The 14,903-nt window shown below is 60.9% G+C and overlaps 1 protein-coding gene across 2 annotated transcripts in view; it reads right to left on the reverse strand.

The window, feature by feature from the left end:
• The window catches only part of EPHB2 (EPH receptor B2), a 171,148-nt gene that overhangs the window by 51,551 nt on the left and 104,694 nt on the right, over positions 1 to 14,903 (reverse strand). For both annotated transcript variants that reach the window (XM_068162820.1, XM_068162818.1), the window contains exons 4-5: positions 9,423 to 9,578; positions 6,870 to 7,205 (exon numbers count right to left, since the gene is read on the reverse strand). In XM_068162820.1, coding sequence (XP_068018921.1) covers positions 6,870 to 7,205; positions 9,423 to 9,578 — 492 coding nt within the window. The remainder of the gene's footprint in view (positions 1 to 6,869; positions 7,206 to 9,422; positions 9,579 to 14,903) is intronic.

Here is a 14,903-nt window from a genome sequence, read left to right on the forward strand (position 1 = left end):
GAGCTGGGGTTGCTTAGCCTGGAGAAGAGGAGGCTCAGGGGAGACCTTCTTGCTCTCTGCAACTCCCTGCAGGGAGGTTGGAGCCAGGTGGGGGTTGGGCTCTTCTGCCAGGCAGCCAGCAGCAGAACAAGAGGACACAGTCTCAAGCTGTGCCAGGGGAGGTTCAGGCTGATGTTAGCAAGAAATTCTTCCCAGCAAGAGAGATTGGCCCTTGGGATGTGCTGCCCAGGGAGGTGGTGGAGTCCCCATCCCTGGAGGTGTTCAGGAGGAGCCTGGATGAGGCCCTTGGGGCCATGGTTGAGTTGCTCAGGTGGTGCTGGGTGAGAGGTTGGACTCAATGATCTCTGAGGTCTTTTCCAGCCTGGTTCATTCTCTGCCTCTGTGAGCTGCTAGAGTTAGACAATCACAGAGCCAGAGGATGGCTCAGCTTGGAAGAGACCTCAGAGCTCATCCACTGTAACCTCCCTGCCATGCCCAGGGACAGCTCTCAACCAGGCTCAGCTGCTCAGGGCCTCATCCAGCCTGGCCCTGAACACCCCCAGGCAGGAGGCAGCCACAGCCTCCCTGGGCAGCCTGTGCCAGAGGCTCAGCTCCCCCCTGCTGAAGAGCTTCTTCCTCAGCTCCACTCTGACCCTGCTCTGCCTCAGCTCCAAACCCTTCCCCCCCTGGCCAGGCTCAGACCCCCTCATGCAAAGGTCCTCTGCAGCCCTCCTGTGCTTCCTTTCAGGTGCTGAAAGGCAGCTCTCAGGTCTCCCCACAATCTCCTCTTGGGCTCAAGGATCTGAAAGGTCTTTTCCAACCCAAACAATTCTGAGATGAAGGCATTGGAGGTCTGGGAGTGACAGCAAAGCCCTGCTGCAAGTCCCTCCTCAGGCTCCACAGTGGCAGTGCTGGGAATGACAACCCCTGGGCAGAGCAGGGGCCATGGCCTGAGGGCTGAGGCAGGGAGGTGAGGAGGAGAATAGAATAGAATAGAATAGAATAGAATAGAATAGAATAGAATAGAATAGAATAGAATAGAATAGAATAGAGTAGAATAGAGTAGAATAGAGTAGAATAGAATAGACCAGGTTGGAAGAGACCTTCAAGATCACCAAGTCCAACCTATCATCCAACACCACCTAAACAACTAACCCATGGCACCAAGCACCCCAGCAAGTCTCCTCCTGAACACCTCCAGGGATGGGGACTCCACCACCTCCCTGGGCAGCACATTCCAATGGGCAATCACTCTCTCTGAGTAAAACTTCCTCCTCACCTCCAGCCTAAACCTCCCCTGGCACAGCCTGAGACTGTGTCCTCTTGTTCTGCTGCTGGCTGCCTGGGAGAAGAGCCCAACCCCCACCTGGCTCCAACCTCCCTTCAGGGAGTTGCAGAGAGCAAGAAGGTCTCCCCTGAGCCTCCTCTTCTCCAGGCTAAGCAACCCCAGCTCCCTCAGCCTCTCCTCACAGGGCTGTGCTCCAGACCCCTCCCCAGCTTTCTTGCCCTTCTCTGGACACCTTCCAGCAGCTCAACCTCTTTCCTAACCTGAGGAGCCCAAAACTGGACACAGGACTCCAGGTGTGGCCTAACCAGTGCAGTGTACAGGGGCAGAATGACCTCCCTGCTCCTGCTGGCCACACTCTTCCTGATGCAGGCCAGGATGCTCTTGGCCTTCTTGGCCCCCTGGGCACACTGCAGGCTCATGTTCAGCCTACCATCAACCAGCACCCCCAGGTCCCTCTCTGCCTGGCTGCTCTCAGCCACTCTGCCCCCAGCCTGTAGCTCTGCCTGGGGTTGCTGTGGCCAATGTGCAGAACCTGGCACTTGGATGTGTTCAATCTCCTGCCCTTGGCCTCTGCCCATCTGTCCAGCCTGTCCAGGTCCCTCTGCAGAGCCTCTCTAGCCTCCAGCAGATCAACTCCTGCCCCCAGCTTGCTGTCATCAGCAAATTTATTGATGATGGACTCAATGCCCTCATCCAGATCATCAATGAAGATGTTAAAGAGCACAGGGCCCAGCACTGCTCCCTGGGGCACAGCACTGGTGCCTGGCTGCCAGCTGGCTGTGGCACCATTCACCACCACTCTCTGGGCTCAGCCTCCAGCCAGTTCCTAACCCAGAGGTTGTGCTTGGGCCTGGAAACCCAGCCCCAGGCCTTGCTGCAGCAGGGAGACTGCCCTGAGGGAAGCAGCAGCTGAAGGGACCAAGGCAGAGGGCAGCAGGGAGGCAGTGGCTGCCCACAGGGCTGAGAGAGCACTTGGGGCTCTGAAGGGAGCAGCAGCAGCTGGAGGACAATGGCTCTGGTGCAGCACAGCAGCTGGGCACAGCAGCTGGGCAGGACAGCTGGGCAGGAGAGCTGGGCAGGAGAGCTGGGCACAACAGCTGGGGACAGCAGCTGGGGACAGCAGCTGAGTCACAACAGCTGGGCACAGCAGCTGGGCAGGACAGCTGGGCACAGCAGCTAGGCACAGCAGGAGCAACCCAGCACCTTCTACAATGAGCTGGGGCAGGATGCAGGCTCTGAAAGGCCACCTCAGAGCAGGGAAGGCTGATCCAGATGGGTGCAGTGAGCTCTTCATGCTCCCTCCAGAGGAGCTTCTCACTGCCTGTGTCTGCAGGAGAGGCTGCTCTGCCCTGGGGGCAGGCTGGGAGAGCTGGGCTGTGCAGGCTGGAGAGGAGAAGGCTCCCAGGAGACCTCATTGTGGCCTCCCAGGATCTGCAGGGGGCTCCAGGAAAGCTGGGGAGGGAGTTTTGAGGCTGTCAGGGAGGGATAGGACTGGGGGGGATGGAGCAAAACTAGAAGTGGGGAGATTGAGATTGGCTGTGAGGAAGAAATTGTTGCCCAGGAGGGTGGTGAGAGCCTGGCACAGGCTGCCCAGGGAGGTGGTGGAAGCCTCCTGCCTGGAGGTGTTTGCAGCCAGGCTGGAGGTGGCTGTGAGCAACCTGCTGTGGTGTGAGGTGTCCCTGCCCATGGCAGGGGGTTGGAGCTGGCTGAGCCTTGAGCTCCCTTCCAGCCCTGGCAGCTCTGTGGCTCTATTCCCATGGCCATGAGAGAGCTGCAGGATGAACCCTGCTGAGGCAAAGGCCAAGGGCAGCCCTGGCTGGGGAAGGGGACAGCAGCTCTGGGGGAGGCAGCAGGTGGCTGCTGCGTCACCTTCCCTCAGCTCAAGCTTCCCTCCTGGCAGTGCTCATCCATCCCTCTGGGATGGTCACAGCCCAGGGCTCTGCCAGTCCCTGCCCTCTGCTCCCTGACTTTCCCTCTGCAGCCTCTCCCTGCAGCACTGAAGCACTCTGCAGCTGCAGCTCTGGCAACAAAGCTGGGGAGGGGTCTGGAGCACAGCCCTGGGAGGAGAGGCTGAGGGAGCTGGGGTTGCTTAGCCTGGAGAAGAGGAGGCTGAGGGGAGACCTTCTTGCTCTCTGCAACTCCCTGCAGGGAGGCTGGAGCCAGGTGGGGGTTGGGCTCTGCTCCCAGCCAGCCAGCACCAGAACAAGAGGACACAGTCTCAAGCTGTGCCAGGGGAGGTTGAGGCTGGAGGTGAGGAGAAAGTTCTTCACTGAGAGAGTTGTTGGCCCTTGGGATGTGCTGCCCAGGGAGGTGGTGGAGTCCCCATCCCTGGAGGTGTTCCAGAGGGGATTGGATGTGGCACTTGGAGCCATGGTTCAGTCATGAGGTCTGTGGTGACAGCTTGGACTTGGTGATCCTTGAGGTCTCTTCCAACCTTGGTGATACTGTGAGACTGTGACACTGTGATACATCACTCTAGAGGGACCAACCTTGCTGATCTTTACATCAAGCTGTGTGGGAGGGGGAACCAAACTGATAGACAATTAAGATACTAACATTAATTTCTGGGCTTCTCCTCATCTGTTGCCTCTACATGAACTAAAAGCTTACAGATTGCATTGATGCAAATATAATAACTCATAAAAGATGCAACAGGAGATAAGGGCAGAGTGGTAATTTGAATAAAGATATCAATGTGTGTTACATTTGTGTGCAGGATAGAAGTATTGACATAATATTTGTGTGCCAGTTATGGGAATATTGAATAGTTAGATGGGATGGGATGGGATGGGATGGGATGGGATGGGATGGGATGGGATGGAATAGAATAGAATAGAATAGAATAGAATAGAATAGAATAGAATAGAATAGAATAGAATAGAATAGACCAGGTTGGAAAAGACCTTCAAGATCACCAAGTCCAACCTATCATCCAACACCACCTAATCAATTAACCCATGGCACCAAGCACCCCATCAAGTCTCCTCCTGAACACCTCCAGGGATGGGGACTCCACCACCTCCCTGGGCAGCACATCCCAAGGGCCAATCTCTCTTGCTGGGAAGAACTTCCTCCTCCCCTCCAGCCTAAGCCTCCCCTGGCACAGCTTGAGACTGTGGCCTCTTATTCTGGTGCTGGCTGCCTGGGAGAAGAGCCCAACCCCCACCTGGCTCCAACCTCCCTGCAGGGAGTTGCAGAGAGCAAGAAGGTCTCCCCTGAGCCTCTTCTTCTCCAGGCTAAGCAACCCCAGCTCCCTCAGCCTCTCCTCACAGGGCTGTGCTCCAGACCCCTCCCCAGCTTTCTTGCCCTTCTCTGGACACCTTCCAGCAGCTCAACCTCTTTCCTAACCTGAGGAGCCCAGAACTGGACACAGCACTCAAGGTGTGGCCTGAGCAGTGCTGAGCACAGGGCAGGATGAGCTCCCTGCTCCTGCTGGCCTGTTCCTGATGCAGGCCAGGATGCCCTTGGCCTTCTTGGCCCCCTGGGCACACTGCTGGCTCCTGTTCAGGCAGCTGTCAATCAGCACCCCCAGGCCCCTCTCTGTTTGGCAGCTCTCAGCCTGTAGCTCTGCCTGTTTAAGCCCAGGTGTTTAAGCCCAGGCTGGAGGTGGCTGTGGGCAGCCTGCTGCGGTGTGAGGTGTCCCTGCCCACGGCAGGGGGGTTGGAGCTGGCTGAGCCTTGGGGTCCCTTCCAACCCTGACTGATTGTGTGACACTATAAATATCCAGCATTCCTACCAGCAGTACATCAACATCACACAGATCTTTTTGTTACTGACACAACTGTGACACAGATTCATGTCCTAATGGAAACAAAATCCTGGAAATAAAAGATTATAAACCATCTCCTAGAGACAATGTTTGTTATTGCAGCAATTGCAATAAAAATGTGTGTATTTAGACACCAGTGACACAAACATTCTCTGTTTACCTATTTAGAGATCCACAGATGGACATAAACCCAGGTGTTGCTATGGCATGTGGAATGAGCTTCCTAATCTTTGTCCCAAGTGGCATGGGGAGGTGGAGCCACACTAATGAAGAATTCACATAGTATCATTCATTTCCCATCTCACATACTACAGGCAGAAAGAGACCTGGGGGGTGCTGGTGGACAGCTGCCTGAACAGGAGCCAGCAGTGTGCCCAGGAGGGCAAGGGCATCCTGGCCTGCAGCAGGAAGAGTGTGGCCAGCAGGAGCAGGGAGCTCATCCTGCCCTGTGCTCAGCACTGCTCAGGCCACACCTTGAGTCCTGTGTCCAGTTCTGGGCTCCTCAAGTCAGGAAAGAGGTTGAGCTGCTGGAAGGTGTCCAGAGAAGGGCAAGAAAGCTGGGGAGGGGTCTGGGGCACAGCCCTGTGAGGAGAGGCTGAGGGAGCTGGGGTTGCTTAGCCTGGAGAAGAGGAGGCTCAGGGGAGACCTTCTTGCTCTCTGCAATGCCCTGAAGGGAGGTTGGAGCCAGGTGGGGGTTGGGCTCTTCTCCCAGGCAGCCAGCACCAGAACAAGAGGACACAGTCTCAGGCTGTGCCAGGGGAGGTTTAGGCTGGAGGTGAGGAGAAAGTTCTTCACAGAATGAGTAATTGGCCCTTGGGATGTGCTGCCCAGGGAGGTGGTGGAGTCCCCATCCCTGGAGGTGCTCAGGAGGGGATTGGATGTGGCACTTGGAGCCATGGGTTATCTGTCAGGAGGTGCTGCATATTAGGTAGTAGGTTGGACTTGATGATCTCTGAGGTCTTTTCCAACCTTATTGATTCTATGATTCTATGATTCTAATAACCAATCAATTATCCTTGTTGCTGTTGCTGCTGTTCACCACACCAACATCTATCATTCCCATGACACCTCCGTTCTCACCTCAGTGCCGAGCGAGGTGGGGAGGCAGAGCCCAGCCAAGCCCTCCCCGGCTCAGCCCTCCCCAGCTCAACCCTCCCCTGCTCAACCCTCCCCGGCTCAGCCCTCCCCGGCTCAACCCTCCCCGGCTCAACCCTCCCCGGCTCAGCCCTCCCCGGCTCAGCCCTCCCCGGCTCAGCGCTCCCCAGATCAGCCCTCCCCGGCTCAACCCTCCCCGGCTCAGCCCTCCCCGGCTCAGCCCTCCCCGGCTCAACCCTCCCCGGCTCAGCCCTCCCCGGCTCAACCCTCCCCGGCTCAGCGCTCCCCGGCTCAGCGCTCCCCGGCTCAGCCCTCCCCGGCTCAGCCCTCCCCGGCTCAACCCTCCCCGGCTCAGCCCTCCCCGGCTCAACCCTCCCCGGCTCAGCCCTCCCCGGCTCAACCCTCCCCGGCTCAACCCTCCCCGGCTCAGCCCTCCCCGGCTCAACCCTCCCCGGCTCAGCGCTCCCCGGCTCAGCGCTCCCCGGCTCAGCCCTCCCCAGCTCAGCCCTCCCCGGCTCAACCCTCCCCGGCTCAGCCCTCCCCGGCTCAACCCTCCCCGGCTCAACCCTCCCCGGCTCAGCCCTCCCCGGCTCAGCGCTCCCCGGCTCAACCCTCCCCAGCTCAGGGCTCCCCGGCTCGGCTCTCCCCAGCTCGGCTCTCCCCAGCCGATCCCTCTTCAGCCCGTGGCGATTCTCCTCCCACCGCCGCTCGGCCCTGCCCCCGGCCCCGGCAGCTCACCGGCCTGGTTGGTGGTGATGTTGACGGAGGCGAAGTGTGGGGAGAAGGGGCTCTGGTCGGTGACGCCGTTGACCGCCTGGATCTCGAAGGTGTACTGGGTGTGCGCCAGCAGGTCGCTGATGTAGACGCGGGGCTCGGCCAGCCCCAGCTGCCGGGGGGCGAACTGCACGTTGTCCCCGCAGCGGGTGCAGGCTCCCCGCCCCGAGCCGCAGCTCTTGCAGATGATGTTGTACACCAGGTCCTCCCTGCCCCCCGCGTCCCGCGGAGGGCTCCACTCCAGCACCAGCGAGGTCTCGTTGACGCTGGAGATGACAGCCTGGGGGGCCGAGGGGATGGCTGCGGAGAGCACAGACAGGAGGCTCCTGAGAGTGACCAGAGAGGGGCAGCGGGGCTGGGGAGGGGTCTGCAGCACAGCCCTGGCAGGAGAGGCTGAGGGAGCTGGGGTTGCTTAGCCTGGAGAAGAGGAGGCTCAGGGGAGACCTTCTTGCTCTCTCCAACTCCCTGAAGGGAGGTTGGAGCCAGGTGGGGGTTGGGCTCTTCTCCCAGGCAGGCACCCAGCCCCAGAACAAGAGGACACGGTCTCAAGCTGTGCCAGGGGAGGTTTAGACAGAGAGATTCCCTCTGGGATGTGCTGCCCAGGGAGGGGGTGGGGGTGGTGTCCCTGGAGGTGTTTAAGCAGAGCTTGGATGAGGCACTTGGTGCCAGGGTCTGGTTGATCAGTTGGGGTTGGGTGGTTGGTTGGACTTGGTGACCTTTGGAGGTCCATTCCAGCCTGGCTGATTCTGTGGTTCTGTGACCTTTGGAGGTCCCTTCCAGCCTGGCTGACTCTGTGGATCTGTGACCTTTGGAGGTCACTTCCAGCCTGGCTGATTCTGTGGTTCTGTGACCTTTGGAGGTCCCTTCCAGCCTGGCTGACTCTGTGGATCTGTGACCTTTGGAGGTCCCTTCCAGCCTGGGTGACTCTGTGGATCTGTGACCTTGGAGGTCCCTTCCAGCCTGGGTGACTCTGTGGTTCTGTGACCTTTGGAGGTCCCTTCCAGCCTGGCTGACTCTGTGGATCTGTGACCTTTGGAGGTCCCTTCCAGCCTGGCTGATTCTGTGGATCTGTGACCTTGGAGGTCCCTTCCAGCCTGGGTGACTCTGTGGTTCTGTGACCTTTGGAGGTCCCTTCCAGCCTGGCTGACTCTGTGGATCTGTGACCTTTGGAGGTCCCTTCCAGCCTGGGTGACTCTGTGGTTCTGTGACCTTTGGAGGTCCCTTCCAACCCAGCCCATTCTGAGGCTCTGCAGCACTGAGCTAGGCTCAGCACTTCTGCTGGGCTCAGGACAGGCTGAACACACAGAACCACAGCATCACAGAACACCAGGGCTTGGAAGGGACCTCCAGAGCTCATCCAGTCCAAGCCCCTGCCAGAGCAGGGTCACCCAGGGCAGGGCACACAGAACACATCCAGGGGGGGTTGGAATCTCTCCAGAGCAGGAGGCTCCACAGCCTCTCTGGGCAGCCTGCTCCAGGCTCCAGCAGCCTCAGTGAGGTTTTCCCTTCTGTTCACAGCCAGAGGCTGTCCTCTCATCCCAGGCTCATTTCATCACCCCTGGCACAACTCCCCAGTCACTGCTTGCAGCAGTTTTGGTTCCTGGCCTTTGTTCTAACTCTCTGTGTGCCAACAGAGAGCTTCTGACCCCGGGACAGCCCCAGAGGGAAGTCATCCTCCTGCCCAGAACAGCACAAACCAGCCCAGGTCTGTGTCCTCCTTGCCTGTGCCATGGTGTGAGCACAGAGTGGCCCTGGGTAAGAAGGGTCTGGACAAGGTGCTCTGAGCCTCCTCAGGCATTAGGAGGAAGTTCTTTACTCTCAGAGGGTTGAGACCCTGGAGCAGGAGGCCCAGGGAGGCTGTGGACATCCCACCCCTGGAAGTGTTTAAAATCAGGCTGGGTGAGGGAATGAGGCTCCAGAGGAGGCCACAGAGAGGGCTGCAAAACCTCCCCTGTGGGCACAGGCTGGGAGAGCTGGGGCTGGAGAAGAGAAGGCTCCAGGGAGACCTCAGAGCAACCTTCCAGTACCTGAAGGGCTCCAGGAGAGCTGGGGAGGGACTCTGGACAAGGGCTGGGAGTGCCAGGATGAGGACAATGGCTTTGAGCTGGGAGAGAGGAGACTGAGAGTGGAGATGAGGAAGAAATTGTTGAGAGTGAGGGTGGGGAGACTCTGGCACAGGCTGCCCAGGGAGGCTGTGGCTGCCTCCTGCCTGGAGGTGTTCAGGGCCAGGCTGGATGAGGCCTTGAGCAGCCTGGGCTGGGGGGAGGGGTCCCTGGGCATGGCAGGGGGCTGGAGCTGGCTGAGCTTTGAGCTCCCTGCCAGCTGAAGCCATTCTGTGATGCTGTGATTCCTCCATAAGCCCACTCAGGGCTCTGTTGGGAGCCCCTCAGTGCTGGGAGTGCTGTGTGTGCTGTGAGTGCTGGGAGTGCTGGGAGTGCTGGGAGTGCTGTGTGTGCTGGGAGTGCTGTGTGTGCTGGGAGTGCTGTGTGCCTCCCCCCAGCCCCCCCGGGCACGTACTGGTGCAGGGCATGTCGAGGGGGTCGGCGTCCGCCCGGTAGTAGCCGTTGCGGCAGACGCAGCTGGTGGCTCCCTCCGAGGTGGTGCGGCTGTTGATGGGGCAGTGCAGGCAGCCCTCGTCCCCCTGGCTGGCCTTGAAGGTCCCCGAGGGGCAGCCTGGAAGAGAAGAGCAGAGGTAAGGAGTGGGGCCAAGAGCTGCTGGGGGTGCCCAGAGCTGATGGGGGTGCCCAGGGCTGCTGGGGGTGCCCAGGCCTGCTGGGGGTGCCCAGAGCTGATGGGGGTGCCCAGGGCTGCTGGGGGTGCCCAGAGCCTGCTGGGGGTGCCCAGGCCTGCTGGGGGTGCCCAGAGCTGCTGGGGGTGCCCAGAGCTGCTGGGGGATGCCCAGAGCCTGCTGGGGATGCCCAGGGCTGCTGGAGGTGCCCAGAGCTGCTGGGGGTGCCCAGAGCCTGCTGGAGGTGCCCAGGCCTGCTGAAGGTGACCAGAGCTGCTGGAGGTGCCCAGGGCTGCTGGGGGTGCCCAGAGCCTGCTGGGGATGCTCAGAGCCTGCTGGGGATGCCCAGAGCTGCTGGGGATGCTCAGAGCTGCTGGGGATGCTCAGAGCTGCTGGGGATGCCCAGAGCTGCTGGGGGTGCCCAGAGCCTGCTGGAGGTGCCCAGGGCTGCTGGGGGTGCCCAGAGCCTGCTGGAGGTGCCCAGGGCTGCTGGGGGTGCCCAGAGCCTGCTGGGGATGCTCAGAGCCTGCTGGGGATGCCCAGAGCTGCTGGGGATGCTCAGAGCTGCTGGGGATGCCCAGAGCTGCTGGGGGTGCCCAGAGCCTGCTGGGGGTGCCCAGGGCTGCTGGGGGTGCCCAGAGCTGCTAGGGGTGCCCAGAGCTGCTGGAGATGCCCAGAGCCTGCTGGGGGTGCCCAGAGCTGCTGGGGATGCCCAGAGCCTGCTGGGGATGCCCAGAGCTGCTGGGGGTGCCCAGAGCTGCTGGGGGTGCCCAGAGCCTGCTGGAGGTGCCCAGAGCCTGCTGGGGGTGCCCAGAGCTGCTGGGCGTGCCCAGAGCTGCTGGGGGTGCCCAGAGCCTGCTGGAGGTGCCCAGAGCCTGCTGGGGGTGCCCAGAGCCTGGCAGCGCTGCCAGGGGACAACCTCTGGGGCTCCGCAGGGTCCGGAGGCAGAGCCTGGTGAGCTGGAGGCGAGCAGGGGGAGAAGGAGCAGCTGCTGAGCAGGCTCTGAGCAGCCAAACCCTGAGGAGAGCTGCTCCTGCTGCCTGCAGGGCTGGGGGATGGCTCTGCCCCGGTCCCCAGCCATGCCCACAGGCCAGGAGCCCCTCGGGGAGCTCTCAGCCTCCCCCACCAAGGGCACAGCTGGGCCAAGGCAGACCAGAGGTCCATGGCCACCAGAATCTTCTGCCCAGCAGTGGCCAGCCAAGGAGCAGAGCATGAGGCAGGCACCTCCCTGCCCCCAGCACCTCCCCACCCTCCAGCAGAGCACAGCTCAGGGCCTGTCTCAGGGCAGGCTCCTTGCACTCAGCCTCCCCTGAGGGCTGCAGTGGGTTTGGGACCCCCTGCCTTGCAGCCAGGCTCCCCCTGCATGGGCACTGCAGGCTGCAGGGAGCAACTCCTGACCTCTGCTTGGGAGCTGCCAGGGGCCACTTGCTTTGATGCAGCCTCACACTCCACTGCCACCCACCTCCTCCCTGCCCCCCCAGGGTGGCACAGACCTCTGCCATGCCCCAAGCCACTCACACAACCACATTTCCTGCTTCCTTCTCTGCTCTTTCCCCACCATTAGCAAAGTCCACATTAGTTTTTAGCCCCCAGCTGCACAGCCTGGTGCAGCCCCAGGGCCTCAGCCCCAGGAGCCACCAGGGCAGCTCCCAGCCTAGCTCTGTGCATGGCTCTGTGAGCCTGGGGCTGTCTTCTCCCACGGGCATCACCTCCTGCCTGCTGCTGCTCCTTCCCTGCTCACAGCACCTCCTAAGGTCCTTTGGGCCAGTCCTGCTCTCCACTACTCAGCATCACCAGGAAGTCACAGAACCACCAAAGCCCCTTGAGAGCAGCCAGCCCAGCCCCTCCCCAGCTCTGCCAAGCCTGCTGCCAGCCAAGGCCCTCAGCACCACAGCTCCGCAGGGAGCAGGGAGGGGCTCAGCCAGCTCCCTGTGCAGCCTGCTCCAGGCCCTGACAACCCTTCTGGGGTAGAAACTGTTCCTCATGGCCAACCTGAGCCTCCCCTGGGGCAACCTGAGGCCATCTCTCTCTGTCCTCTCACTTGTTCCCTCAGAGAGGAGCCCAACCCCCCCCTGGCTGCAGCCTCCTCTCAGGGAGCTGCAGAGAGCAAGGAGGTCTCCCTCAGCCTCCTCTGCTCCAGGCTCAGCACCCCCAGCTCCCTCAGCTGCTGCTCCCCAGCCCTGCTCTCCAGACCCTTCCCCAGCTCTGTTGCCCTTCTCTGGCCCTGCTCCAGCCCTCAAAGTCCTTCTGGGACTGAGGGCAAGATGATCTCCACCACCCTGGGCACGTTGGGTGCTGCTGCTCTAGGAGCAGTCCCTGTGCCAGCACCTGGGGTGATCAGGATGCTGCCAGCATCCTCTGGTCTGAAGCTCACAGCCCTGTCTGGGTGCCTTGGCTCCCACTGAAGGATCTCAGAGCCTCAGGTGCTGGAGAGCAGCACTGCCCAGGAGCCCCAGAGTGGAGCTCCTCTGCTGTGAGCACAGCCTGAGGGAGTTGGGGTTGTGCAGGCTGGAGAGGAGAAGGCTCCCAGGAGACCTCATTGTGGCCTTCCAGGATCTGCAGGGGGCTGCAGGAAAGCTGGGGAGGGACTTTGGAGGGTGTGAGGGAGGGATAGGAGTGGGGGGGATGGAGCAGAACTAGGAGTGGGGAGATTGAGATTGGCTGTGAGGAAGAAGTTGTTGCCCAGGAGGGAGGTGAGAGCCTGGCACAGGCTGCCCAGGGAGGTGGTGCAAGCCTCCTGCCTGGAGGTGTCACAGTATCACACAGTATAACTAAGGTTGGAAGAGACCTCGAGGATCATTGAGTCCAACCTATCACCACAGACCTCATGACTGAACCATGGCACCAAGTGCCACATCCAATCCCCTCTTGAACACCTCCAGGGATGGGGACTCCACCACCTCCCTGGGCAGCACATCCCAATGACAATGACTCGCTCGGTGAAGAACTTTCTCCTCACCTCCAGCCTAAACCTCCCCTGGCACAGCTTGAGACTGTGTCCTCTTGTTCTGCTGCTGGCTGCCTGGGTGCCTGGAGCCCACCTGGCTACAACCTCCCTGCAGGCAGTTGCAGAGAGCAAGAAGGTCTCCCCTGAGCCTCCTCTTCTCCAGGCTAAGCAACCCCAGCTCCCTCAGCCTCTCCTCACAGGGCTGTGCTCCAGACCCCTCCCCAGCTTTCTTGCCCTTCTCTGGACACCTTCCAGCAGCTCAACCTCTTTCCTAACCTGAGGAGCCCAGAACTGGACACAGGACTCAAGGTGTGGCCTCAGCAGTGCTGAGCACAGGGCAGGATGAGCTCCCTGCTCCTGCTGGCCACACTCTTCCTGATGCAGGCCAGGATGCCCTTGGCCTTCTTGGCCCCCTGGGCACACTGCTGGCTCCTGTTCAGGCAGCTGTCAATCAGCACCCCCAGGTCCCTCTCTGTTTGGCAGCTCTCAGCCACTCTGCCCCCAGCCTGTAGCTCTGCCTGGGGTTGCTGTGGCCAAAGTGCAGCCCCTGGCACTTGGACTTCTTGAATGCCATCCTGTTGGCCTCTGCCCATCTGTCCAGCCTGGCAAGGTCCCTCTGCAGAGCCCTTCTGCCCTCTCACTGACCAACATCTGCTCCCAGCTTGGTGTCAGCTGCACATTTGCTGATGACTGACTCCATCCCCTCCTCCAGATCATCAATGAAGATGTTAAAGAGCACAGGGCCCAGCACTGCTCCCTGGGGCACACCACTGGTGCCTGGCTGCCAGCTGGCTGTGGCACCATTCCCCACCACTCCCTGGGCTCAGCCTCCAGCCAGTTCCTAACCCAGCTCAGAGAGCTGCTGTCCCAGCCAGGGGCTGAGAGCTTGGCCAGGAGTTTGCTGTGGGGGATGGTGGCAAAGGCCTTGCTGCAGCCCAGGCAGACCACATCCACAGCCTGCCCCACAGCCACCAGGCAGTGCCCTGGGCATGGAAGGAGATCAGGTTGGAGAGGCAGGACCTGCCCTTCCTAACTCCATGCTGGCTGGGCCTGAGCCCTTGGCCATCCTTCAGGTGCAGTGATTGCCCCCAGGATAATCTGCTCCATCACTTTCCCTGGCACTGAGCTCAGGCTGCCAGGCCTGGAGCTTCCAGGTTCCTCCATCTGACCCTTCCTGTGGATGGGGACCACCTTGGCCACTTTCAGTCCTCTGGGACCTCACTGGTGAGCCAGGACTGGAGGAAAATGATGGAGAGCAGCTTGGCAGCTCCTCTGCCAGCTCTCTCAGCTCCCTAGGATGGATCCCATCCAGTCCCATGGACTTGTGAGTGTCCAGAGGTGGAGGGAGAGGATCCTGCCCCTCTGCTCTGGGGTGTCAGGGAGGGAAAGGATGGGGGGATGGAGCAACCTGCTGTGGTGTGAGGTGTCCCTGCCCATGGCAGGGGGTTGGAGCTGGCTGAGCCTTGAGCTCCCTCCCTGCCCTGGCAGCTCTGTGGCTCTGTGACACTCTGGCACCATCCCCTGAGGCTCTCTGGGTGGTGCCACCAAGCACCACACTGCTGCTGCTCAGCCTCCTGCTGTCCTCTGCCCCCCCAGCCCCTGGCTGCAGGGCTCTGGGGGCTGCACTCCTTTGTCAGTCCTGCTGCCCTTTGGATCCAGCAAGAGACACTTCCTGTGCTGTGCAGGCAGAAGCACACAGCCTGCAGGCTGCTCCCAGCCCAGGGCAGCTTGCTCCAAGTGCTCTCCAGGAGAACTCAGGGCTCCCACACTCTGTCACTGTGTTTGGCCTGAACTGCTTCCCCAGCTCCTGCCTGGGAGAGCTCTGCCTGCCCAGCAGGGAGGGAAGGGAACCAAGCAAGTGGCGACATCAAACTGCACTGATCCTAATCCCAGGAACCCTTCCTGCTTTAATTGGTGCTAAAACAAAGCTAATCTTCTCCCAGCCCTGCAGCAGCAGGCACAGGGCTGTGCTCCCTGACAGCCTCTCTCAGAGCCCTCCCAACCTGGCCAAGCCTCCTGGCCTGGGGCCTGAGGACAGTGGCACTGAGTGCAGCCTCAGCAGGGTTGCTGCTGACACCAAGCTGTGTGGTGCAGCAGACAGCTGGAGGGAAGGGATCCATCCAGAGGGAGCTGGGCAGGCTGGAGAGCTGGGCACAAGCCAACCTCAGGAGGTTCAACAAGACCAAGGGCAGGGTCCTGCAGCTGGCTGGAGGCAATCCCAGGCACAAATGCAGGCTGGGCAGGGACTGGCTGGAAAGCAGCCCTGAGGAGAGAGCCTTGGGGGTGCTGGGGGAGAAGAAGCTCAGCAGGAGCTCTCAGTGTG

Source organism: Melanerpes formicivorus, unplaced genomic scaffold (genome assembly GCF_026170545.1).
Source record: "Melanerpes formicivorus ecotype bairdi unplaced genomic scaffold, bMelFor1.0.p_v2 SCAF_67, whole genome shotgun sequence".
Classification (NCBI taxonomy): Eukaryota; Metazoa; Chordata; class Aves; order Piciformes; family Picidae; genus Melanerpes; species Melanerpes formicivorus.